General features: G+C 43.8%; 1 protein-coding gene across 6 annotated transcripts in view; it reads left to right on the plus strand.

Annotated features, from left to right (window-relative positions):
- Positions 1 to 25,040, plus strand: part of LOC122563049 (ETS domain-containing protein Elk-4-like) — a 66,762-nt gene that overhangs the window by 18,234 nt on the left and 23,488 nt on the right. For 4 of the 6 annotated variants that reach the window (XM_087973455.1, XM_043716385.2, XM_087973454.1 and 1 more), the window contains 2 exons: positions 21,054 to 21,275; positions 22,979 to 23,824. In XM_087973455.1, the coding sequence (XP_087829581.1) occupies positions 21,069 to 21,275; positions 22,979 to 23,824 (1,053 nt within the window). In that variant the 5' untranslated portion in view covers positions 21,054 to 21,068. Of the gene's footprint in view, positions 1 to 10,835; positions 10,853 to 12,948; positions 13,050 to 21,053; positions 21,276 to 22,978; positions 23,825 to 25,040 lie in introns of those variants that run through there. The other 2 variants (XM_087973456.1, XM_043716384.2) reach the window with 2 other exon arrangements.

The raw sequence follows: 25,040 nt of genomic DNA on the forward strand, positions 1-25,040 counted from the left end.
CCCCACCCTCTCTCACACCAGACCCCATCTAACTCCCTGACCCCTCTCACAGAATTTCTGAAAAACAAGTTATACTGAACTCAACAGTAACCTAATTTCTCTCCTCACAGTGGCTGCTAGACCTGCTGAGTTTCTCCAGCATTCTGTGTTTATTTGAGATTTCCAGTCCACAGGACTTTGCTTCTTTTTCCCTGTAAACCATCCAACTCCCTCCCTAACAGCACCGTGGCAGGGATTCAAGTTCAAGAAAGCATCTTGGCACCACTTTCTCAAGGGCATTTATAGATTGCCAGCAAATGTTGACCTTGCCAGTGACACATGTCCCCTGAATAAATACACTGAAAAAGTTAAAACTGACAACTCGAGCACTATCTAACAAATGAAAGCAAGCCATTACTTAGTCTGACAAAAATTTGGAATGTTTGCAATTTTATCATTATAATTATGACCAGTGTTTCCCCACGGGATTAGTTGATGGGGTTAGATGAAGGTGGATGGGAAGAGGCTAATGCAGAGCATAGACACTGGGATTATTGGGCTGAATGGCTTATTTCTGGCCTGAAAATATTTCTCCTTTCCCAGACTTTTTGAACTCTCATTCTATCTCGTGCATTGTCATCAGATGGATGTATAGATCCATTTCACTTCTGAGCAGCCTAACATATTCCTTTGCAAAAGCTGAAGTCAAATTATACTTCACCCCACTCCAACAACCTTAAAAGTCAAAGCTTGGCATTATGCCAAATATTGCTTCTGTATTCAAACCCATGTTTCAATCTCCTTATATTTTGTCTGATGCAGTTCATGCTGATGGAATTTACTCTTCTTCCCAGGATCTCAGTCAGACTTTGCTGGCAAAGATGCCTGTGTTTACAGATGAGTGGTTCATTTGCTCAGGTCTCTCAGTTAGTGTGGAATCTAGGAGGGGAAAATGTAATGGGCATGAATTTCTGACATTTTCTTAATTTGACGGGGCAGTTGATAAAGTCCCACATAAGGGTCTGTTAACTAAGATGGAAGTCCATAGAATTGAGGCAGATTACTGACCTGGCTGGGAAATTGTTTGAGTGGCAGGTGACAGAAAATAGGGACAATGGGCAGGTACCCAAAGTAGCCACTTTTGACCAGTGGTGTCCCACACGGCTCTGTTGTTAGGGCTTCAGTTATTCACATTATTAATTAGCAACTTGGATAATGGCATCGAACGTCATATGCAGAGGACCCTCAATTATCCAAAGGACACGGCCAGGGAGTATTTCATTTGGTTAATCGAATTTTGGATAACATCGTTTAACTGAGCATCAGGACCTTGCGATCTTGTTGGATAATCCAAATTTCAGATAATCGAATGTCACATAATCGAGGTTCCTCTCTACTCAAGTTGCTGATGACATGAAGTTAGGTGGCATTACGGGCACCTAGATGATAACATAAAATTACAAAGGGATATTAATAGACTAAATGAATGGGCAAAACTGTGGTAAATGGATTTCAACGTAGGCAAGTGTGAGATCATCTATTTTGGACTGATAAAGGATAGATCAGGGTATTTGCCATTTGGTACAAAGTTAAATGCAATAGCTTTTCAAAGAGAATTGGGGGTCAGGTACAGAGATATTTAAAATATTACAAACAGGTGCAGGAAATAATCAAGAAAACTAGTGGAATGCTGCCCTTCATATCTAGAGGAGTGGAGTGCAGAGATGCAGAAGTGATGCTGCAGATATACAAAACCCTGGTTAGACCCCACTTGGAGTACTAGGCAAAAGTGAGGACTGCAGATGCTGGAAACCAGAGTTTAGATCAGAGTAGTGCTGGAAAAGCACAGCAGATCAGGCAGCATCCGAGGAGCAGGAAAATCAACGTTTCTGGCAAAAGCCCTTCATCAGTAATAGAGACAGGGTGCCTGCAGAGTGGAGAGATAAATGAGAGGGGGGTGGGGGGGGAGAGAAAATAGCATAGCGTACAGTAGGTGAATGGGGGTGGGGATGGAGGTGATAGGTCAGAGAGAAGGGTGGGGGAAGTTAGCAAAGAGTACAATAAGTGGATGGGGGTGGGGATGGAGGTGATAGGTCAGAGAGGAGGGTGAAGTGGATAGGTGAGAAGGGAGATTGGCAGGTAGGATAGATCATGAGGACAGTGCTGAGCATGAAGGTTTGAACAGGGGTAAGGTGGGGGGAGGGGAAATGAGGAAACTGGTGAAGTCCACATTGATGCCCTGGGGTTGAAGTGTTCGAGGCAGAAGATGAGGTGTTCTTCTTCCAGGCTTCGGGTGGTGAGGGAGCGGCGATGAAGGAGGCCCAGGACCTCCATGTCCTCGGCTGAGTGGGAGGGGGAGTTGAAATGTTGGGCCACAGGATGGTGGGGTTGATTGGTGTGGGTGTCCTGGAGATGTTCCCTAAAGCGCTCTGCTAGGAGGCGTCCAGTCTCCCCAATGTAGAGGAGACCGCATCGGGAGCAACGGATACAATAAATGATATTGGTGGATGTGCAGGTGAAACTTTGGATGTGGAAGACTCCTTTGGGGCCTTGGATGGAGGTGAGGGAGGAGGTGTGGGCGCAGGTTTTGCAATTCCTGCGGTGGCAGGGGAGGGTGCCAGGATGGGAGGGTGGGTTGTTGGGGGGGCGTGGACCTGGTAGTCACTTGGTGTACTATGATCAGATCTGGGCACAACACTTTGACAAGGATATACTGGCCTTGGAAGGAGTACATTATAGGCCCACAAGAATGATACCTGGACTTCAAGAGTTATGTTGAGGAGAGATTATCAAATTAGGCCTGTTTTTCTCTAGAATTTAGAAGGTTAAAGGGGGATCTGATTGAAGTTTTCAAGATATTGGCAGGAAAAGGCTGGGGAGATAAAGAGAAGCTATACTGGTTGGTGATTCTAGAATTAAGGATCTTAGTCTAAAAATCAGGGCCAGACCATGTCCAAAGATGTGCAGGTCAGTCTAAAGATGTGCAGGTCAGGTGAATTGGCCATTCTAAATTGCCCATAGTGTTAACTACATTAGTCAGAGGGAGATGTGTCTGGGTCAGGAATAGAGACAGGGTGCCTGCAGAGTGGAGAGATAAATGAGAGGGGGGTCGGGGTGGGGAGAAAAATAGCATAGAGTACAGTAGGTGAATGGGGGTGGGGATGGAGGTGATAGGTCAGAGAGAAGGGTGGGGGAAGTCTGGGTGGGTTACTCTTTGAAGGGTCGGTGTGGACTTGTTGGGCCGAAGGGCCTGTTTCCACACTGTAGGGAAATCTAATCTCATCTAAAAAAATTCAGGAGAGATGTTAGGAAGTATTTCTAAATACAAAGGGTGGTAGATACTTGGAACTTTCTTCCACAATTGACACAGGATATTGGATCAGTTGTTAATGTCAAATCTGAGACAGATAATGTTTTGTTAAGCAAATGTATTAAGGGATTTGGACCAAAGGCAGGTATATAGAGTTAGGTCACAGACCAGCCATGGACTCATTGAACGGCGGAACAGGCTCGAGGGGCTGAATGGCTTACTCTTATATTGCTAGGTTGTTGTGATATGGAATATCCTGCATGAACAGTGGAAAGAGCCCAGCAATGTGGGAACAGGTGTAGGCTATTTAATCCATCAAGATAGCCCTGTCATTTAATATGATCATGGTTGACCGAACATTTCAATGGCTTTTACCTACCCAATTCCCAAAACTGTGTGCACCACTGATAATCAGAAATCTATCAATCTCTATCCTAAACATATTCAAAGACAGAGTTTCCACAGCACTCTGTAGGACAGAATTCCAAAGTTTCTCAACCCTCTAATAAAAATAAACTCTCCTCATTTTGAGTTTAAATTATTTTTGTCACATGTACTGAGATACAGTGAAAAATGTTGTTTTGTGTGCTCTATAGGCAGATCATGCCACACAAAGTGCATCAGGGTAACAGAACGGAGTGCAGAATACAGTATAACGGCTGCAGAGAGAGAGATCAACATTAATATTTGAGAGGTTCTCTTCAAAGTCTGATAATAGCGGGGAAGAAGTTGTTCTTGAAACTGTTTGTACACTTATTTAAACTTTTATATCTTCTGCCTGTTTGAAGAGGGTGGAGGAGAGTAAACTGGGGTGGGAGGGGTCTTGGATGATGTTGGTTGCTTTCCTGAAGCAGCAGGAAGTGTAGATGGAGTCAGTGGATGGAGGGCTGGTTTGTGTGATTGACTGGGCTATGTTCATGACTCTCTCAAGGAAACTCTTAGAGGGATTTGGGCTAAATGCAGGCAATTGGAACTAGTTCAGTTTAGGAAACCTAGTCAGTATGGACGAAGAGTCTGCTTCCGTGATGTATGACTCTTTGTGTCTGTGATCTAAATGACAATTCCTTTGTTTTTATGTTGGGCAACCAGTTCTGGACTGGTCAACTAGGTGAAACCTCTTACCTGCATTTTACCCTGACTACCCCTAAAAGTATTTTGTGAGATTTAATTAAATCACCCCTGATTCTTTGAAACTCTAAAGAATACAAGCCCATTTTCAAAGACAGCTGCACCATCTTGGGAACAAGTTTGATTAACTTTCATTTCACTGTCTTTTCATGGCAAGAATATTTTAATACCAATGTTCGGTCTAACCAAACCCCTATACAACAAGTTCAAGAGCAACTCATTAACATTGAAAAGCAACACAAGGCAATGCATAAAGTTCATTTTGACAATGATGCCCATGAGGAAATATTGGGACAAGTTAATTTATTCAAAGAGTTGTGTTTTAAGGAAGGTTTTGAAGGTGGGGACAGAGGCAGAGAGGTTTAGGGCGGAAATTTCAGAGCTTTAGAAGCTGAAGACGCAGTCACCGATGGTGAAGTGCATGTTGGTTTCAGTCTTACTTTTGAAAAGAGAATTGCATACATCCTTGAAAAGGAAATGATTTTAGGCAGCAGGGAAAGGGTAGGGAAAATCAGACTAATCAGATAGTTCTTTCAAAAGCTGGTAGAGACACAATGGGTCAAATGGCCTCCTTCTCGCTCTAAAATTCGATAATATTTATTTTTCTCTTTGTTTCATTTCAACTCGGGAGATTGCTAGTGCTGGTGGACGGAATGGGTCTAGAATTATAGGGGAAGATGGGGAGATCACTGACGGATTGTCTTGGTGGGCCAGTTACTCTTTTCTCCTGTTGTGTTTCAGAAGCTGATTAATTAGAAGAGGGAACTAAAAAAAGAGAATGTGCAATCAGTTGGGGTAGCAGTAACCAATGTGAAGGCTTGTCTCTACTGGCCTAACTCTCTCGTGTCTGTCTTTCACAAACAAGACTATCACACAGCAACTGAGCCCTGTCTCTACAGGTTTTCCCTCACTCTCCCCTCAGGCTGCTCTCAGGTTGCACTGAAGCACGTCTGTGCAAGTCCCATCTGCTTTGATCTAACGTTCCATGGATTTGCATGTGAAACTGGTTTGGTACCAGTCCATGATACGTCCTGCCTCGGGGTGGAGGGAGAGGAGTGAGCAGGGAAAGGGAGGGACAGTAGAGTTTGTTTGACATGCAGTCTCCAACCACCCATACATAAAACCCAAAAAACTAACATCCGAGAGCTCGCTGTGCATTGCAGCCTTGGCTGAGCGAAGATCTTATTTTGTAGCATCACAGAATCTTACAGCACAGAAAGAGACCATTTGTTCCATTGTATTGAACTACTAGTTATCCAGGGGTCAGCCTATCTCTCAAAGTCTCCTTATTTAGATCTCTGAGTTCGATACAGACACTGGTTTGGCCTTTCCCCTTGTAGTGATTGGAGGTTGATTTGTGGATCTTGTTAAGTTTGAGATCCCTGATTGGGACTGTTTACCTGGACTGATCAGGAAGCCCTGGATGACAGGTATAAACAGGAGGGCCAGAGGCTCCTCACTCTGGGGACTGGTTCTGGGTACACCTACTGTGCATGTGTAAGTAAAGAGTGACTTAGTGATGGGATACTGGTCTCTGTGCAGTTATTCCACCCATTCACTACTGGGGATAATTATCTTTTTTATAAAGTATTTTAATAACCCACAAGTTAACCAAAGGCCCAATTACAATTCCCCACCAGGGACAGTGTGACAACAAGGATATCAAGAAGGGGAGGGAGAACAGGGAAAGAGACAATATTGAATTAGTGTTGGAGGGGAGAGTTAGAAACATAGAAAATAGGAGCAGAAGTATGCCATTTGGCCCTTCAAGTCTGCTCTGTCATTCAATATGATCATGGCTGACCATCCACCTCAGTCCTCTGTATCCACTTTCTTCCTTAATCCTTTGATCCCTTTAAGTCTAAGAATCATAACTAACCCCTTCGTTAAAACGTTCAATGCTTTAGCCTCAACCATTTTATGTGGCAGAGACTCCACATACTCACCGCTCTCTGGGTGAAGAAATCTCTCTCAGACAGGGTATAGAGGGATATAGACCACATGCAGGCAAATGGGTTTAGTTTCGAATGGCATCATGGTTAGCATAGACATGGAGGGCTGAAGGGCCTTGTTTTTGGACTATAATGTGTTCTGTGTTCAGTCCTAAATGGCTCACCCTGTATCATTAGACTGTGACTCTTTGTTCTGGACTCCCTGGTCATCAGGATCATCCTTCCTAGGAGGATAGTGCACTCCAGCCCCCGCAGTGCCCACCTCCTGAAAAAACAGCCTTCTTTTGGATGACCCATCAGCAAATAACCTGATTGCCCCCAGGGCAATGCAACAACATCCAAATAAAGGTCAGGTAGGAATGGAGGGAGCGACTAAATCAAAGTAGTGTTGAAGTGGGAGATAATGCATTCCAGATTCAGGGTGTCTACCTCCTGAAAATAAACACCCTGGACATTGTCTTAAACATCACCATATCACCTGAGTGACAAAGTAAAACAACAATGATCAAGGACTCACATAAAAGCAAAATACTAGAGTCTTGTGGTGCCTGTGGTAATATCCCTACCTCCGAGCCAGAAGGACTGGGCTCAAATCCCATCTGCTTCAGAGTTGGGTCAGAACATTCCTGAACAATGGGAACATTCTGCAGACGCTGGAAATCTGAACCTAATATAGATAAAGCACTGGAGAAACTCAATACGTTTGGCAATATCTTTGGAGAGAGAAACCAAGTTGATATTTTGAGTGGTGTAACTACTTCAATATTCAAGCAAGACCCACAAAGGCAGGGCAGCAGCAACAGCAAATCTATTATGGGGTGGGAGGGAAACTGGGAAGGAACTAAGTTCAAGTTGAGTTGGAGGGGGAAATAAGGCGCTCCCTGTCACCCATCCCCAAAAATGTGGTCCCCACTTCCTGAAAAATGTTTTTCTTTTAATATCCAGCGATGCTTGTACACACCAGTAAATGGCTTTTCTCCATCATTAACTTTATACCTTTACCCACTGCTAAATCACACACCTTCCCAATTAACAAATTACTTGAAAGCCTGACACAGGTGTGCAATGATACTAAAACTGAAGAAAAGGGAGGAAGAGAATTAAATCAAAACACATTTCATTGAATCTTTACTTTGTAGAAGTAGGCCATTCAGCCCATCTTGTTCACACCAATCCTCTGAAGACCATTCCACCCATACCTACATTCCCTACCCTGTTCCTGCATTTCCCCCATTCCTGCAATCCACCTAACCCGCACACCTTTAGACTGTGGGAGGTGGCACGGTGGCTCAGTGGTTAGCACTGCTGCCTCAGCGCCAGGGACCCAGATTTGATTTCAGCCTTGGGCAACTGTCTGTGTGGAGTTTGCACATTCTCCCCGAGGATTTACTCTGGGTGCTCCAGTTTCGTCCCACAATCTAAAGATGTGTAGGTTAGGTGAATTGGCCGTGCTAAATTATCCATAGTGTTCAAGGATGTGTAGGTTAGGTGCATTAGTTAGGGGTAAATGTGGAGTAATGGGGTAGGAGAATTGGTCTGGGTTGGGATACTCTTCGGAGAGTCTGTGTTGGGCCTAATAACCTTTTCCACACTGTAGGGATTTAGATTAGATTAGACCACACCAACCCACCGAAGCGCAGCCCACCCAGACCCATTCCCTTACGTTTACCCTTCACCTAACACTACGGGCAATTTAGCATGGCCAATTCACCTAACCTGCACATTTTTGGACTGTGGGAGGAAACTTGAGCACCCGAAGGAAACCCACGCAGACACTGGGAGAATGTGCAAACTCCACACAGTCAGTCGCCTGAGGCGGGAATTGAACCCGGGTCTCTGGCGCTGTGCGGCAACAGTGCTAACCACTGTGCCACCGTGCCATGGATTCTATGTTTTCTATTACCCAGAGAAAATCCACACAGACATGAGGAGAACATGCCAACTCCACAAAGTCACCCAAAAGTGGAATAAACCTGGGTCCCTGGCACCGAGAGTCAGCAGTGCTAACTGTTGAGCCACCGTGCTGCCCGAATCGGAGGGTGAAATAAGCTTCTCCACCCTCTGCAGTACCTACCTCTTGCAGAAGCAATGCCACTCAACCGAATGGCTTTTCCCACCACCAAATCATCAGTAACTTTCACCTGTGAACCACCACCATTAAACTGCCCATGTTTTCAATTGTTCAATTCATATGCAGACCCTATCAAGGGCATAATAAAGCTGTTCATGTTATACTGTCAGGAGCACCAGCTGCACCCTATTACCTCTAGCATATTAAACTTTAAGGGGTACCTCCGAGGCAAGAGGCTCCGTTCAAGTCCCCCTCTGCTCTATAGGTGTGTGATGTCATCTCCAATCAGAAAATGGCTATCCTTTAATGGGCCGTCTTTAATAATATTGTCATATCAGACCTATGCTTGTTGTTTGAATTAGAATCCATCACTGTTCTTCCACTGGCACTGGGTCAAAAGCCTGACACCCCCTACAGCAGTGTGGGTGTCCCTGTGCCCACCACCCCTTTCTCAAGGACAATCGAGGGTGGACAATAAACATTAACCTTGCCAGCATCATCCACATGTGAAGAACAACCATTGCCTTGCTTGTTTCCCCTCGCCTTGCTAAGATTTCCATAACTTCATAGGGCAAATGGGTTCCTTCTGTGTTGTCATCTTTGAAATAATTAATATGTATTTTTCTTTTGAAAATTTAGTTTTGAATGTGCTCTCATCATTCTTTCAGACAGAGCAATATGGCGTAAAATTACCTTTCCCCATCACCCTTCTTGGCCTGTTACTCATCTGCACCTGAGTCTTTTGCAAATGGTGTCTCTGCTTATGTTACTGCTCAAAGTCCATCAGTTTTCTCCAGTGAAATTGCTTTCTCTTGGATTCTCTTAGCCCATCGTGATGATGCTATGACTTTACAATGGCTGTCCCGGTTTCTTTTACAGAGAGGTTGAGGGGACAGGTGCCCAGCAGTCTATGAGAAGTTAAACGACTTGTGAAACAATGAGTAATTTTTTAAAAGTTGGAACAGTAGAAGCTGCCTGAGTGGGTGGTGTGGTCAAGCTCTCACCCACAGCACCTGGATCTTTAGTTTAGCTTTCAGCAGAAGTTGCTGGAGTTGTGAAAAGTTGTCACAACTGTATCTGCTATAGCTGAAAGCTAGAGTTCTCTTTTACTCTCTCTCTCACTCTCTCAGAATTGCCTTTTGATGTTCTTTCCTCCTGGATTGGAGAAATGCATGTGAGACAATCTATTTTCTGAATCGGCCTTTCGCCGAAGGTGTGTGTTTATGGGATTGAAATAACTGCAGAGCGGCCAGGTTCCATCCCCCTTTATTTGCTAGCCATCCAGCTCGGAGTCAATTCTCAAACTGAGGAGATTCTAATCTCATGGTTATATGTTTTTTTTCTTTTTCTTTTTAATCTCTTGGTTATAGTGTTGTTTTCCCAGTTGAGGGGATTTTAATCTCCTGGTTATATTGGTCATCCAAGGCTCCCCTGATTGGCCCAGGCTAACAACCCCAATCAACGCCCTTGTAGTCACAAGGTCCAGCTGATCCCAATCACTACAGGGATGTCGGCACATTGGAACAGTAAATTAGTATTAGTTCCTGTATCTATTATTCTGCTAAGTTTTCCCATAGAGTTAAGTTATTCCAATTCCTTCCTTCCTTGCTGTATTTTAACTATAGTGAAGAATAAAGTGTGTTCTGCTTTAAATCCAATAGTGTGACCAGTTGAATTGCACCTAGAATGCAGCACCTTAACATTTGCCCATAAAATAGGAAAAAGTTAGGGTCTAGACTACCTTCTGAATGGCTTGAGAGGGTTTGTGTTGCTGGAAAAGCGCAGTAGGTCAGGCAGCATCCAGGGAACAGGAGAATCTGATTCTCCTGTTCCCTGGATGCTGCCTGACCTGCTGCGCTTTTCCAGCAACACATTTTCAGCTCTGATCTCCAGCATCTGCAGACCTCACTTTCTCCTTGAGAGGGTTTGATCTAGTCCATAACACCAGTGTATGCCTGATGAGTGAACTTTGGGGAGCTGGTTAACTAGACTTGAACGTATTGGAGGAGGATGTTTGATTGTACATGTCAGGCATGACATGACTGGTTCGGATACAGCTTGCTTTCCAATGGTAACTACTGGGCAGTCACTTGGAGCAGCAAACTTGGTGGATTTTTCTTTCTCCTTCTCTTCCCAGACAAGGGGGCACTAAGGCCAAATGTGGGCAACATCACTTCCCATCAGTGAGTCTAGCTATAAATCCAGTTTTGAATCTATTTTGTGCAACTCAGTATGGTTTTAGTTTCCTCATTTTATTTTTTCTTGAGATGTAGGCATCACTGGCTGGGCCAGAATTTATTAACCATCGCTATGGCCCTTGGATGCAATTGAATGGCTTTCCCAGCAATTTCAGAGGGCAGTTATAGTCAGCCCCATTGCTGTCGATCCAGAGTCATTTGTAGGCCAGACCAGGTAAGGATGACAGATTTCCTTCCCTAAAGGACATTTGCAAACCAGTTTATAGCAATCTCAATGGTTTCACAGCCTTTATTAAATGCTTAATTCTGGATTTTGTATTGGATTCAAGTTCCACCATCTGCTGGTGTCTCACAACATTATTTTGGTCTCTGGATTATACATCCAGTTGACAATATCACTGAGATATTGCCTCTCCTTTGTGAACCAGATTCCTGGATTAATCCAGTTTGAGATATGGAATCATATTTTACAAAACAAATTGGTCTTTATATAGTTGGCAACAAAGCTATCAGATTCTTGTAAATTCTTGGCATCTACTGCACTGATATCTTCAGTGAAGCAATACTATAGTCCTTATCTAGCGTGACCAATATGGCTCCACCTCCACCCCGATTTGGTTGCCCTTTGATGTTAACCAAACTAACCAGTCCATTGTAGTAACCTCCAACAGTGGGTTCAAAAGAAAATCAACCATTACTTTCTCAGGCCAACTGATGATAGCTTCTAGAGGCTAGCCTTGCCTGCAATGATCATCCCTACAATTTCATGGTATACATCAATGATTTGGTTTTGAATGAAAGGGGGTATGACTAAGAAGCTTGTTGATGATACAAAATCTAGCCGTGTGGCAGATAATGAGGAGAGGAAAAGTTTGGACTACCAATGAACTGGGCAGGTGGAAAATGGAGCTTAATCTGGAAGAGTTTGAGGTAATTACATTTTTTTATATAGAATCCTGACAGTGTGGAAACAGGCCATTTGGCCTAACAAGTCCACACTGACCCTCCGTAGACCTTCCCACCCAGACCCATTCTCCAACCCTATCACTTTACACTGACCGTGACTTAAGCACCTAACTTGCGCAGCCCTGAACACTTTGGGCAATTTAGCATGGCAATTCAACCTAACCTGCACATCTTTTGGATTGTGGGAGAAAACCAGAGCACCAAAGGAAACCCATACAGACATGGGGAGAATATACAAATTCCACACAGAGAGTCACCCGAGGCTGGAATCAAACCCGGGTCCCTGGCGCTGTGAGGCAGCAGTGCTAACCACTGAGCCACCGTGCCAACCTATTTGAGGAAGGCTTTCGAGGAAGGGAATGTAGAATAAGTGGTAGGATAATGGAAAAGTAACAAAGCAGAGGGGCCTTAGAGTGTGCGCACGCACACCCCTGTAGGTGTTTGTACAGCTTGATAAGGTAGTTGAAGGCAGATGGGGCATGGCTTTCTTTGAGGGACAGAGCATGAAACTATATAAAACACTAGTTAGGTCACACCTGGAGTACTGTATGTTGTACTGGTCACTGTGCTAGAGGAACAATGTGATTGCACAGCAGTGGGTACAGTGGATATTACCAGAATTTTAGTTGCAAGGAAACTTTGGATAGGCTCATATGTGTTTGTTTGGAACAGAGAAAACTGAGGGAAGATTTGATTGAAACATATAAAATAAAGTGGACAGAAAGGCCTCTTTTGCCTTGGTTGATGGACCCACAAACCGATTGCACAGAGCTAAGAGGATCACAGGGGATTGGAGGGGATTTTTTTGACCTGGAGGGTGATGGGGTCTGGAAGTCAGTACCTGAAAGGCTGGTGGAGGGAGAGATCCTTATTGCATTTACAAAACTCTTGGATTTACATTGGTGTCATAGCCTACAAGGAAACCGGTCAAGAACTGGAAAATGGGATTAAGCTAGAAGGATGTGTTGGGGGTGGTGTAAACACATTGGCCTAATGGTCTAATTTTGTCTGGAAATTCCAATAATTCAATGAATAAACACAAAACTCACCTTGCAGTTACCCCATACAATCCCCACTTGCTGAGCGAGGTTAGTGTGTTGCAGGGTTGGGGACCTATTTAAAGTGAGCTGAGCCCAATATCAAAATTGTCATCTGAGAGGAGCCTTGTTGCCAATTCCAGTTCAATGAATTCCTGAAGGTTTCTCCTATGACTGCCCCACCCTTTCAAACCGCCTTATTTTCCAAACTCCACTTAAACATTAACAATGAAAGTATTCAAAGAAAAAAAAGCACTTTTTTTTGTAAATACTCCTTTGATTTTTTTTCTCTGATTGTTGGGTGCAGCAGAAACTAGGGGATTAATCTTCACCAACTGAGGACTCCAGGAAGATTCCAGAACGATTTGCAGCCCTGTGGAAGAGGGAGATGGTTATCGAGTATGAAACGTGCGTTTCCTAATTTACCACTTTCAGAACTATTGGACAATTATTGGGGGGCGGGAGGTGTAGTGGTAAAACAACTGGGTTTATAATCCAGGGGTTGTTGATAATGATCTGAAGCTTCAGGTTCAAGTCCTGTCAGGGTAGCTGATGATTAAAATCTAAACACTGAAAACTGGTCTCTGTAATGGTCACAACTATCATCAATTGTTGTGTGAGCTAATTTGATTCCTTAAAGTCCTTTTTAGGGAAGGAAATCAGCCAAGCTTACCTGGTTTGGCCTACTCTTGACCCCAGACCCACAGGAAAATGGTTCAGTAAACCTCACAGATTGAGGACGATTTGGGAGAAAGCAAGAAATGCTTGCAACGCGTGAAAGAAGAAGTAAAGTTGTGCTTCACTTTGAAACATTAGCTAAAATATTGTCTGTCATACATACAGCAAAGACAAAGAGAACAACACCCCACCTGCCACACCACAGTATGACTGCACCCTTTCCATATTTAGTCTTGTCATGTTTACTCCGAGTTAACAGCACAATGATTACAGCAACCAATTGCCAGATATTTGCCCTTCGGCAGTGGAATGCTTGAGTCTGTGCCAAGCCCTTAACTATTAGTTGTTTTCCCTCTGTCTTAGTTTATCCTTCTCCACAGAGGATAATTCCCAAGAAGGTGTAACCTTCAGGAGACTCTGGAAGGTTATCTCAGAGGAGAGTGACTATGTGCATGGAGGGATGGTCATGTGTGACTCTTGCTTTTTTGAATTGTTCAATATAAACCAATTGAATTTGCAGGATATAGCCACAGCTTGATCACAAGCAAGAAGCTAGCAGAGCACAGATGGTTCATTTAAGTGATATCAGAGACACAGCCTGTTTAAACCATCAGTACTTTATTACACTATTTCTACTCTTTCCAGAATTTGATTTCCTATAGCATGATATCAGGATTTCCAAAGCATTTTATACCCAGTTAAGTTCTGTATCCCATCACCCTTCATTTATATGTGTGTAGTACACAACACTGACCTAGCTAACACTGAGTTAGCTCCTAGAATGAGCAAAGTCCCTGACATTCCTGTTTGTATCTGTCAGCCAGGACTCCCTGATTGATCCAGGGTTAACAATCCCACTCAGGATTCTATGAAGTCCACCTGTCTGACATTGTTACAGTCACTACAAGTACTTTTAAAATGCACTTTCTGTTGTAATGTAGGAAAGCGTGGCAGCCAAATTGTACAGTGTACAAAACTGATTGTGTCACTGCACAGATTCCAAACCAGACAGGCCTTTAAGATAGAATCCCCATAGTCCTGGGAGATTGCTCTCTCATTAGACAGAGACCAGTGGTGGTGGTTTAATCAGGGGGTAGGGGTTATCAAGGAGAGAATTTTGGCTGGTGCACTAATTGAATCCACGCTGTTGGCATCACTCTGGATCACAAACCAGCCATTCAGCCAAGTGAGCTACCTCAAAATAGATATATGAACTTAGAATGTGATCTTGTAGTATTACCTTCATGTTCTCTATGTCGTGCAGTCAGTGTATTGTGTTCCGATAGTGTTGTGTATGTAATTTATAGTAATGTCAGCACAACATGCAGACTATAAGCCCATAATATTAAAACAGTGTAAATAGTTTTGTTAATTAACTTCAACTTACCTGTCTCAACAAGATTCTGACTGTCATAGTATTTGTAATGTGATCATAGAATCCCTATATTGTGGAACCAGGCCACTTGGCCCAACAAGTCCATACCGAACCATCAAAGAGTAACCCACCCAGACCCATTCCCCGACTATTCTATATTTCCCCTGACTAATGCACCTAGCCTACACATTCCTGAACACTATGGGCAATTTACCATGGCCAATTCACCTTACCTGCACATCTTTGGATTGTGGGAGGAAACTGGAGCACCCACAAGAAACCCACGCAGACACAAGGAAAATGTGTAAACTCCACACAGACATGTGAAGCAGCAATGCTAACCACTGAGCCACCGAGCCGTCCGTGACTTAGGGCAGCACTTTGTACTGACAGCATATACTGCCCCAAGGAACCACATTGTAGTGGCATGTCACATGACCATCTTTCTTGTGTGAGGTGGAATGAGGGGGATTGATCGTGACACTGGGAAGCGCTCCCTTGCTCAAAATGCCAGCACTGGACTTCAGCAAGGGTGGATGCAGCCTTGGTTTATCATTTTTAGCTTCTTGTGAGGCAACCCTTCAAGATTGAGGTTGATATTCCTCCACTCCAGAACTGTGCGTCCTGAGCAGTCTGATGCACTCTGGATCTGCACTCACCTGGGGCGGTGATGTTTGAAGAGGCAGCTGCTAGGGTCTATGCAGCTATTGCTGCTGCTTGCACTTGATCTCTATCTGAGCCTGTCAAAGATGCTCAATATGGCTGCCACCTTTGCTGATGCTTCTCCTCCATTTTTGACACCCTTAGGCAAGTGATTCCCATGAGCCAATAGGGATGTTGCACTTTCTCACAGTGGCTTTGAGGATGTCCTTGAAGTGTTTCCTCTGTGCCCCGGTAACAGTTTGCCATGATGGAGCTCAGCAGAGAGTTTTCTTCGGGTATTTGAAGAAGCAGCAGATGTTGCAGCCCATCCAATGGAGCTGATTTGTCAGTAACCAGAGCTTTGATGCTGGGAATGCTGCCCTGGGGTAGGGGGCACTGATATTGGGCCTTTGCCTCCCTACAATCCAGCAAATCCAATGTCAGTGATGTTCCTCCAAATATTTGAGATATCTGCTGTATATTGTCCATGTCGCTGACAAATGCAGGAGGGCTGGTAACGTTCCTATCCTGTAGACCACTGAGGTCTTCGTCACAAAATATTCTGTTTCCCAAATGGCCAAAGGCTGCACTGATACAGTGACAGCACCTCAGAGGTAGCAGCACTATCTCACAGTTACTGCATTACAATTTCTGACGAGATAACTTGAAATGGCAATGGTGACAGTAGTCAAATTTGACTTAGTGTCAGTATTTCGATCCTGTTTCCCAGTTCACTTCAATTTAAGAACAAGGTTTAATTTTGAACCTTGATGTTATTAGTTTTTCTTTGGCTTTACAGTTCTAAGTAATGTACTGGGACATGTTAAAGTCAATATCCTGAAAGAGTTTAATATAAAAACCCACAACCTCTTTGATCAGCCAGCTGTATTAAATTCCGCTTTCTCTGAATCCTGCTGATTTGGGTGAACACATTCTGCAACTTCAGTCTATAACCCTCCATCCTGGTTAGTTTTTATTCTTTTGGTGCTAGGCTGCACTCTTACCTTTTGAGTCAGAAGATTGTGGTTTCAAGACCGGGAACAGACACAAAATGCAATGTAGCTCTGATGTGGTGCTGCTCCCATTTAAATACTTTTTATAAAAGTTAATACAGGGAATATGGGCTTCGATGACCCGGGCTGCATTTATTGAAAAGGTGCTGAGCTGCTTTTTTTGAACCACTGCAGTCTATTTGGTGTAGAGGAAGGGAGGTCCTGGAATTTGATATTGAAGGAACTGTTCCATCCTTTGAATTTGATATTAAGATAAGGTCCCTCAGGTGGAGAAAAGAAACCCCCAAAAGATTTTTTTTATATAGGGATGCAGGGATACAGAATTGGTTATTCTAGCATAACATGCAGGTCATTATTTATCCATTATTTATCCAACTCGGCTAAATAATGGATAAACTGGTCAGGAATGCCTTGCTGTTTGTGGGATGTTACAGTGCTCCTATTAATTGTCATAAATCCTACATTATGCGAGAGATGCACTTCACAGGCTGTGAAAAGTGCTATATCAATGCAAGTTCTTTCTCTGATTGAAGCCAGATTACTATTTGTTTATGTAGCAATGAGTCATAGACTGTTTCAAGGCATTCTGTATTGGGAGGCCCCCAGCAGGGGTGATTTGTGATTTAGTCACACAATGGAGTTTAGATTAATTTATTATTACATACAGCCCATTTAATTCCTTTGTGAGAATTTTTTCACTAAATTTGCCTGTTTGTCACGTCCATTAGTGATCTTCTCTTCCCTGAGTTAGTGGTGATAATGTATGTTTAAAGCATTAGCTTTTTTAACCACTTACATGCCAAATTTATTTGGGAAGTTTCAGAATTGATCAAAATATATTTTGCTTTTGTACTTTTCTGACTGGATTTCGACTCTCCACACCCCATAATCTTGGTTCATCTCTACAGATCCTAATATGTAGCAGAGTCCATTCACCCATCATCCCCTGCAAATCATTGACCAAGATTGACACCTTTAAATATAAAATTCTCATTTTTTTTTCAAATTTGCTCGCTGTCAGTTGAAAAGCTGGTTTCTGATTAAGACTGGTGCTAACCATCTGGTTTCAACTCCTGAATGAACCAAGTCACCATGAAAGGCCCACCTTCTCAACCTCGTCCATTGCTTGAGGCATAGTCAGCCTCAGGTGAAATTGATCCCCAATGCAGCAAGACCTAGACAATATCCCAGCTTGGGCTGACAAGTGACATTCATGCCATACAATGGTCATCTCCAATAACAGAGAATGTAACCGTCACCCCTCAGCATTCAATGATATTACCATCACTGAATTCCCCACTATCAATATTCTGGCAGTTACCATTTGAACAGAAACTGGCCTGGACTACCCAAATAAATGCCATCTTACAAGGACAGGTCAGGGGCTAGAAATTCTGCAACAAGTAACTCATCTCTTGACTCCTCAAAGCCTGTCCACCATCTACAAGGCACAAGTCTGGAGTGTGATGGGATACTCCCCAATTTCCTGAATGGATGTAGATCCAATAACACTCAAAAAGCTTGACACCATTCAGGACAAAGCAGCCCGCTTGATTGGCACTACATCCACAAACATTCACACCCGCTGTTACTGACACTCAGTAGCAACAGTGTGCACCATTCTCAAGATCTACTCTAGAAAGCCCTTCTTGAAGAAGGGTTATGCCTGAAACGTTGATTTTCCTGTTCCCTGGATGCTGCCTGACCTGCTGCGCTGTTCCAGCAACACATTTTCAGCTCTAGAAACTCACCAAGGCTCCTCAGACAGCACCTTCCAAACCCCCACCACTACCATCCAGAAGGACAAGGGCAACTGATAAATGAAACCATCGCCATCTCCAAACCTGACTTGGAAATATATTGCCATTCCTTCACCGTGGCTGGGTCAAAATCCTAGAATTCTATCCCGAAGTGCATTGTGGGTTATCTACAGCAATGATTTGTAACTGTTCAAAGACACAGCTCAGTACCACCTTCTCAAGTGGCAACTAGTATAGCGCAATAATTATTGCTCCAGCTAATAAAGCCCATACCTCCAGAATGAATGTTTAAAAAGCTCTCTCCCTTCAGGGAGAGAGCAACCTATAGTTCACTGGGACTATGGGAACTTTCACCTCTTTCCCTATCTCTGCAGCATCCTCTGGTTTGTCAATATTTTTAATCAATCTGTCCAAGCATGTTATCTCTGGACTGGTTGGGATTTGACCCAGAGGGAGGGACACTAACACTGTGCCACAAGAGCCCATCTCGTTGTTTTATAAGTCAGTTCCCTCAGTTACCATTGCAGGGTTGTGAAAAAAGTTTGGAACTGATATATTACTTGAGAGTGTAGAGTTTATCCTTACATTGTCTGTCACGATTTTTATTGTTCCTTCAACAGGGGATTTACAGAGAAAGGTGATTGGAAACTAAATCATGGTTCCTGAAGACTTTCTAAAACCTCCACACAGGAGAGTGAGAGAGACTTAGAGAGAGATTTTGCAACTTTGCCTTTGTTTCTGTACTGCACTGGCCACACACTAGCCATGGTCACCTGGTCAGAAGCTAATCAAAACGTAATCGAGCAATTCTTCCTCTACTTCAGATCTCATTGCTCCATGCTATCTGGATTTGCTCTCCCCATTCCAGCGAAAATTGACATCATGTTCAACCCAAAAAAAATGTTTCAGGTAGCATGAAACTGCAGCCATTTCTTTTTCTGTGCAATCTCCTTGGTCTAAAGCAGTTTCTTTTTTTTAAGTCCACAGTCCAAAACATAAAGTAAAAAGATGTGAACTTTACATCCTTTGGCTGAACAGTATCTGTGTACTACGTTTTGTTGAAATGTACTCTTTAGTTTCAGTGATATATTGTTTGGAGGTAAAGAGACCAAAAAGATGTGAAAACATTGACTCTGTCCACCTTCAGTACAATAATATGCTCCATATACAAATAATTCAATTTTCTAGCATCCACAGTATGAGGTGAGGCAAATCTTTTTAACATAGTAGGTTTTTATGATCTGGAATGTCTAATGAACGGTTGTTTGAAGAAGATTCAACACTTAATTTTGAAAGAAAACTTAACTTATACTTGAAAAGGAGAAATTGCAGATCAACAGGGGAAGAGTAGTCTCAGAAGGTTGGCTTGAATGGCCTCATCTATGCTGTGAAATTCTGTTTCTTTTTTTGTATATTTTACTTATATATGAAAGACTCACGTCGAACTATTGCTCGCTTCAGTCATGCCAACAAGACAAGCTTTCTGTCATTGTCTCTGCTTGGCTGCATAATAATCAGGCAAACGTGCCTTTAACACTTAACTGAACTGTTCTCAAACTTGTCCCTGATCTGTAACTCTGTGAACAATGTCTCAGTGAATGGAATTAAGGTAAGAGATGGGAGGAGCTGGGATTGTTCTCCTTAGATCAGAGAAGGTTTTGAGGAGATTTAGTGGGAGAGTTGAAAAGTATGAATGACTCTGCTAAAGTTAGTGCAGAGAAACTATTTCCAGTCACTCAACAGTCAGTAACCAAAGGACGCAGAATTAAGATGACTGGTAGAAGAATTAGAGCTGCACAAGGAAAAAGGCTGGTGGAAGCAGAATTAATAATAAATTTTAAGAGCGAATTTGGGAATGATACATAAATGGGAATGAATGCAAGGCTCTGGAGAAGAAGCAGATTGAATAGTTGTTTCAAACAGCTAGCACAGGTCTGAAAGGCTGAATGGCCTCCTTCAGAGCTCCAGCATTCTATTGTTCTGTGAATTATTACTGAATGCCATCTAGAGACTGAATGGCAACATTGCAGCCTCCTTCAGTAAATCAAAAGTCAACAAGAGTCCCATATGACATGTCAACTTCTGTTTCCTTTTCTCTATTATTGTTTATTCCAGGGATTTCGATTTTTATGTCTGATTTTCATTGTCTTCTTTTTAAAAAGTTCTTGTCGGTCCTTATTTACTGCCCCCTCTGCTCTCTCATTTCAGTTACAGTTTATTTTCCCTACTTTCTATTTCTTTGTCATACATTCTGTTTCTCTCCTTTAGAGCCATAGAGATTTTACAGCCTGGATAAAAGTCCTTCAGTGTATTGTGCCTGTGCTGGTCATCAAACATCATCTATTCTGATTCCATTTTCCAACACTTGGCCCATAGCCCTCTGCATTTTGGTATTTTGAGTGTTCATCTAAATACCTCTTAAATGTCTTAAGGGTTCCTGTCTCCACCATGCTCTTTTAGGTAGTGAGTTTCAAATAATATCTGGGTGACAATAGACAATAGGTGTAGGAGTAGGCCATTCTGCCCTTCGAGCCTGCACCACCATTCATTATGATCATGGCTGATCATCCTCAATCAGTATCCTGTTCCTGCCTTATCTCCATAACCCTTGATTCCACTATCCTTGAGAGCTCTATCCAACTCTTTCTTAAATGAATCCAGAGACTGGGCCTCCACTGCCCTCTGGGGCAGACGTTTCTCCTCATCTCTGTCCTAAATGGTCCACCCCATATTTTTAAGCTGTGTCCTCTGGTTCGGGACTCACTCATCAGCGGAAACATGTTTCCTGCCTCCAGAGTGTTCAATCCTTTAATAATCTTATATGTCTCAAGGAAAGATATTTCCTCAAATCCCCTCTAAACCTCCTGCTCTTTACCTTAAAGCTGTGCCTCCTGGTTTTCTCTTCGAGTCAGCCCTTTAACAAGCTTTCCTTCCTGACCCACAGGTGGCAGTGCCAGCCATGGATAGTACCATCACACTCTGGCAGTTCCTGCTGCAACTTCTCCTGGAGCCCAAGAATGACCACCTGATCTGCTGGACATCGAATGATGGGGAGTTCAAACTGCTCAAGGCTGAGGATGTGGCCAAACTCTGGGGATTTCGCAAAAACAAGCCCAACATGAACTATGATAAGCTGAGTAGAGCTCTGCGATATTATTATGACAAGGTACAGGCTACTATTTCCACATTTTTTGGCAAAATGGTCCGAGACAAAGCAGATCACCGTTTTCTCAATCAAGCGAGAAGTCAAACCAATTGGCGGCTCAGTGATTAGCACCGTTGCCTCACAGTGCCAGGGACCTGGGTTTGATTCCAGCCTTGGGTGACTGTCTGTTTGGAGTTTGCACATTCTCACTCAGTCTTCATGGGTACCCTTCGGGTTCTCCAGTTTCCTCCCACAGTCCAAAGATGTGCAGGTTAAATGGATTGGCCAGGCTAGAGTGTCCAGGGTGTGCAGGCTAAGTGGATTAGCCATGGGAAATGTGGGGATATTTAGGAGGGTTTGATTGGGATGCTGTTTGGAGGGTCATTGGGGATAGGCTAATGGGTGTGGGTCTGTGTGGGATACTCTTTGGAGGGTAAGTGTGGATGTGATGAGCTGAATGACCTGCTTCCACACTGTAGGGGTTCTATGGTTCTAAAGGCCAAGGCTAATAATACCATAAGACAAAAGAGCAGAAGAAGGCCATTCAGCCCATCGAGTCTGCTTCACTATTCATGGCTAATCTGATAATCCTCAACCTGTCTTTTCTCCATCACCCCTGATTAAAAATCTGTCCATCTCAGCCTTGAATATACTTAACAACTCAGCCTTGGCAGCCCTTTGTGGTAAAGAATTTCACAGATTCACTGCCTCCTGAGCACAGAAATTCCTCCACAACTCTGTGTGACCCTTTACTCTGAGATCCAGATCTCTCCACAGGGGAAGAAACCTTTCTGAATCTAACCTATCAAGTCCCTTAAGAATCTTGCAAGTTTTGATACTGCCACCTCTCATTCTATAAACTCCAGGCCCAAACTACTCAACCTTTTCTATTCAGACAGTCCCTCCACACCCGGGACCAACCTGTTGAACTTTCTCTGGACCATATCCAATGCCAATACACCTTTACTTAGATAAAGGGCTGAAAGCTATTGCAGTGGAGGCTTGGATTCAAATCCCAGTTGATTAGCTTCAATTTTGTTTAAAGTTTATCTCAATGGTGACCATGATCTCTAGCATCTACAGTCCTCACATCCTCCATGTAACTACTGATAATTCATAATATCCTGTAGTGAGGAAAATCTACCATCCTTATGCAGTCTGGCCCAAATACTACTCCAGACCTGCAGCAATGTGGTTGACTATTAACTCCCTCAGAAATGACCCAGAGAGCCACTCAGTTCAAGGGCAATTAGGGATGGGGGACAAAAGCTGGTCTCACCAGTGATGCCCACATTTCATGAAAGGATAAATTTGCAAAACAAGAAGTTCTGTCTGACTTTAGAGTTTGCATGTTCTCCCTGTGTCTGCGTGGGTTTCGTCCGGGTGCTCTGGTTTCCTCCCACAGTCCAAAGATGTGCAGGTCAGGAGGATTGGCCATGCTAAATTAGCCATAGTGTCCAGGGATGTGCAGGCTAGGTGGTTTAGCCTTGGGAAATGCAGAGCTACATGGATAAGATAGAGGTGTTACAGGGATAAGATAAGGGTGTGGGCCTGGGTATGATGCTCTTTTGAGGGTCCTTGTGGACTTAGGGATTGTATGGCTTGCTTCAACGTGGAGGGATTCTATGATGACTCTGAATTGAGCAGCAGTTCCACATAAAAGGCAGGCAAGTCAGCATTTTCAAAGTATTTACTGCATTCTGATCTTTTTGCTTATTCCGCAGAACATTATTAAGAAGGTGAACGGACAGAAATTTGTCTATAAGTTTGTGTGCTATCCGGAAATACTGAACATGGACTTCAACATGGTGGGCCGGCCTGAGAAAGGAATGGACATGGCTTTGCCTGACATAAGTCGGCCACAAAAGGACAAGGAGAACCACAGCCAGGAGAAAGCAACCTCTTCCTCCAAGATCTCGAGTCGCAATGACTACATCCGCTCAGGGCTCTACTCGTCCTTCACTTTGAACTCGCTACAAACTAATCCCAACATCTTTAAGTCCATTAAAATCGAGAACCCTGGTGAGAAACTACCGGAAGAGAAAAAGAAGAAGAAGCCACCTCCTCAGGAACCGGTCACGGTCATTAAGTTTGTAACCAACCCACCGAATAGGGAGCTGCCGGCTGCTATGGTAGAACCTGTGGTGGTGCCCTCGGTTGCGGTGACCCCACCGAACCCCACATCGTCAGAGGAGTCCCTGACTGTGCCAAACATAGTGACGTCCTTCGCCTCGACTCCATCCTCCGTCTCGCCCCCCACGCCTCTGCCATTGAGTCCTGGCTCACCCATTTTAGAGCCCTCGCTGGATCCTGTTGCTGGTCTGGCCGTGGAGACTGAGTTGGCCACCAGCCCATCAGATGACCTGACCCAGTCTCTGGAACTCTCCTCAGACGGGGAAGATCCATCGCTGGACAGCTCGGAAACCAGACATCACAAGGGTCGGTCAAAGAAGCCTAAGGGACTGGAACTGACTCCAGCTTTGGTTATTACCAGCAGTGATCCAAGCCCTCTGGCTCTGCCAAGTCCTCCCCTCCCAGCAGCATCATTGACACCTGCCTACTTAACCCAGGTCAGCCAACTGGAATGTTCTTCAATCTCAATGTTTATTTCTCATTAAGATTAATGGAACCTCTGGTCTCACTCTTGCTGGCAGTGCTACCCTCATAGATAATCTATTTAAAATAAAAGTTGACATATTAGTAGCAGGAGTGGCACAGTGGCACAGTGGTTAGCACTGCTGCCTCACAGCACCAGGGACCCGGGTTCAATTCCACTCTTGGGTGACTATCTGTGTGGAGTTTGCACATTCTCCCTGTGTGGGTTTCCTCCAGGTGATCCGGTTTCCTCCCCCAGTCCAAAGCTACACAGGTTAGATGGATTGGCCATACTAAATTGCCCACAGTGTCCAGAAATGTGGAGGTTAGGTGGCCAGTGTTGGACTGGGGTGGACAAAGTTAAAATTCACAAAACACCAGGTTATAGTCCAACAGGTTTATTTGGAAGCACTAGCTTTCAGAGTGCTGCTCCTTCATCAGGTAGTTGTTAGGTGGATAAGCTGTGGAAAATGCAGGGTTATAGGGATAGAGTTGTGAGGGTGAATTTGGGTGAGATGCTCTTCGGACAGTTGGTATGGAATTGATGGGCTGAATGGCCTGCTTCCACACTGTAGCGATTTTATGAGTAGGCTCTACCTCACTTTGCATTGAGAGTGTGGTGCTGGAAAAGCACAGCAGGTCAGGCAGCATCCAAGGACCAGGGGAATTTATGTTTTGGGCATAAGCCCTTCATCAGGAATTGTTTTCTGATCGTTTTCCAAATGACGGGCTTATGCCCGAAACATCAATTGTCCTGTTCCTCAGATACCTGACCTGCTTTGCTTTCCCAGCACCACAATCTCGACTCTGATCTGCAGTCCTCACTTTCTCCTCGTCTCCTTCACTTTGAAACTAGCCAGCCACGAAGAGCTGGTTAGCTCAGTTGGCTGAATGTGTAGATTGTAATGCAAAGTGACAAACAACAGTAAGGCTTCAATTCCCACAGTTGAGATTACCATGGAGGATTGGCCTTCTCATCCTCTCCCCTTGCCTGAAGCATGGCGACCCTCAGATTAAACCATCACCAGTCATCTCTCTCTAATGAGAGGCAGCCCTCTGTGCTGGAAAGACTATGTTAAAAATCACACAACACCAGGTTATAGTCCAACAGGTTTATTTCAAAGTACAAGCTTTCAGAGCGCTTCTGTTTTGTGAGACCAGGGCAACTTTGCATTTCACCTTTTTGATCGC

Source organism: Chiloscyllium plagiosum, unplaced genomic scaffold (genome assembly GCF_037043375.1).
Source record: "Chiloscyllium plagiosum isolate Xiang-an unplaced genomic scaffold, Cpla_swu_hap1 HiC_scaffold_26, whole genome shotgun sequence".
Taxonomy (NCBI): Eukaryota; Metazoa; Chordata; class Chondrichthyes; order Orectolobiformes; family Hemiscylliidae; genus Chiloscyllium; species Chiloscyllium plagiosum.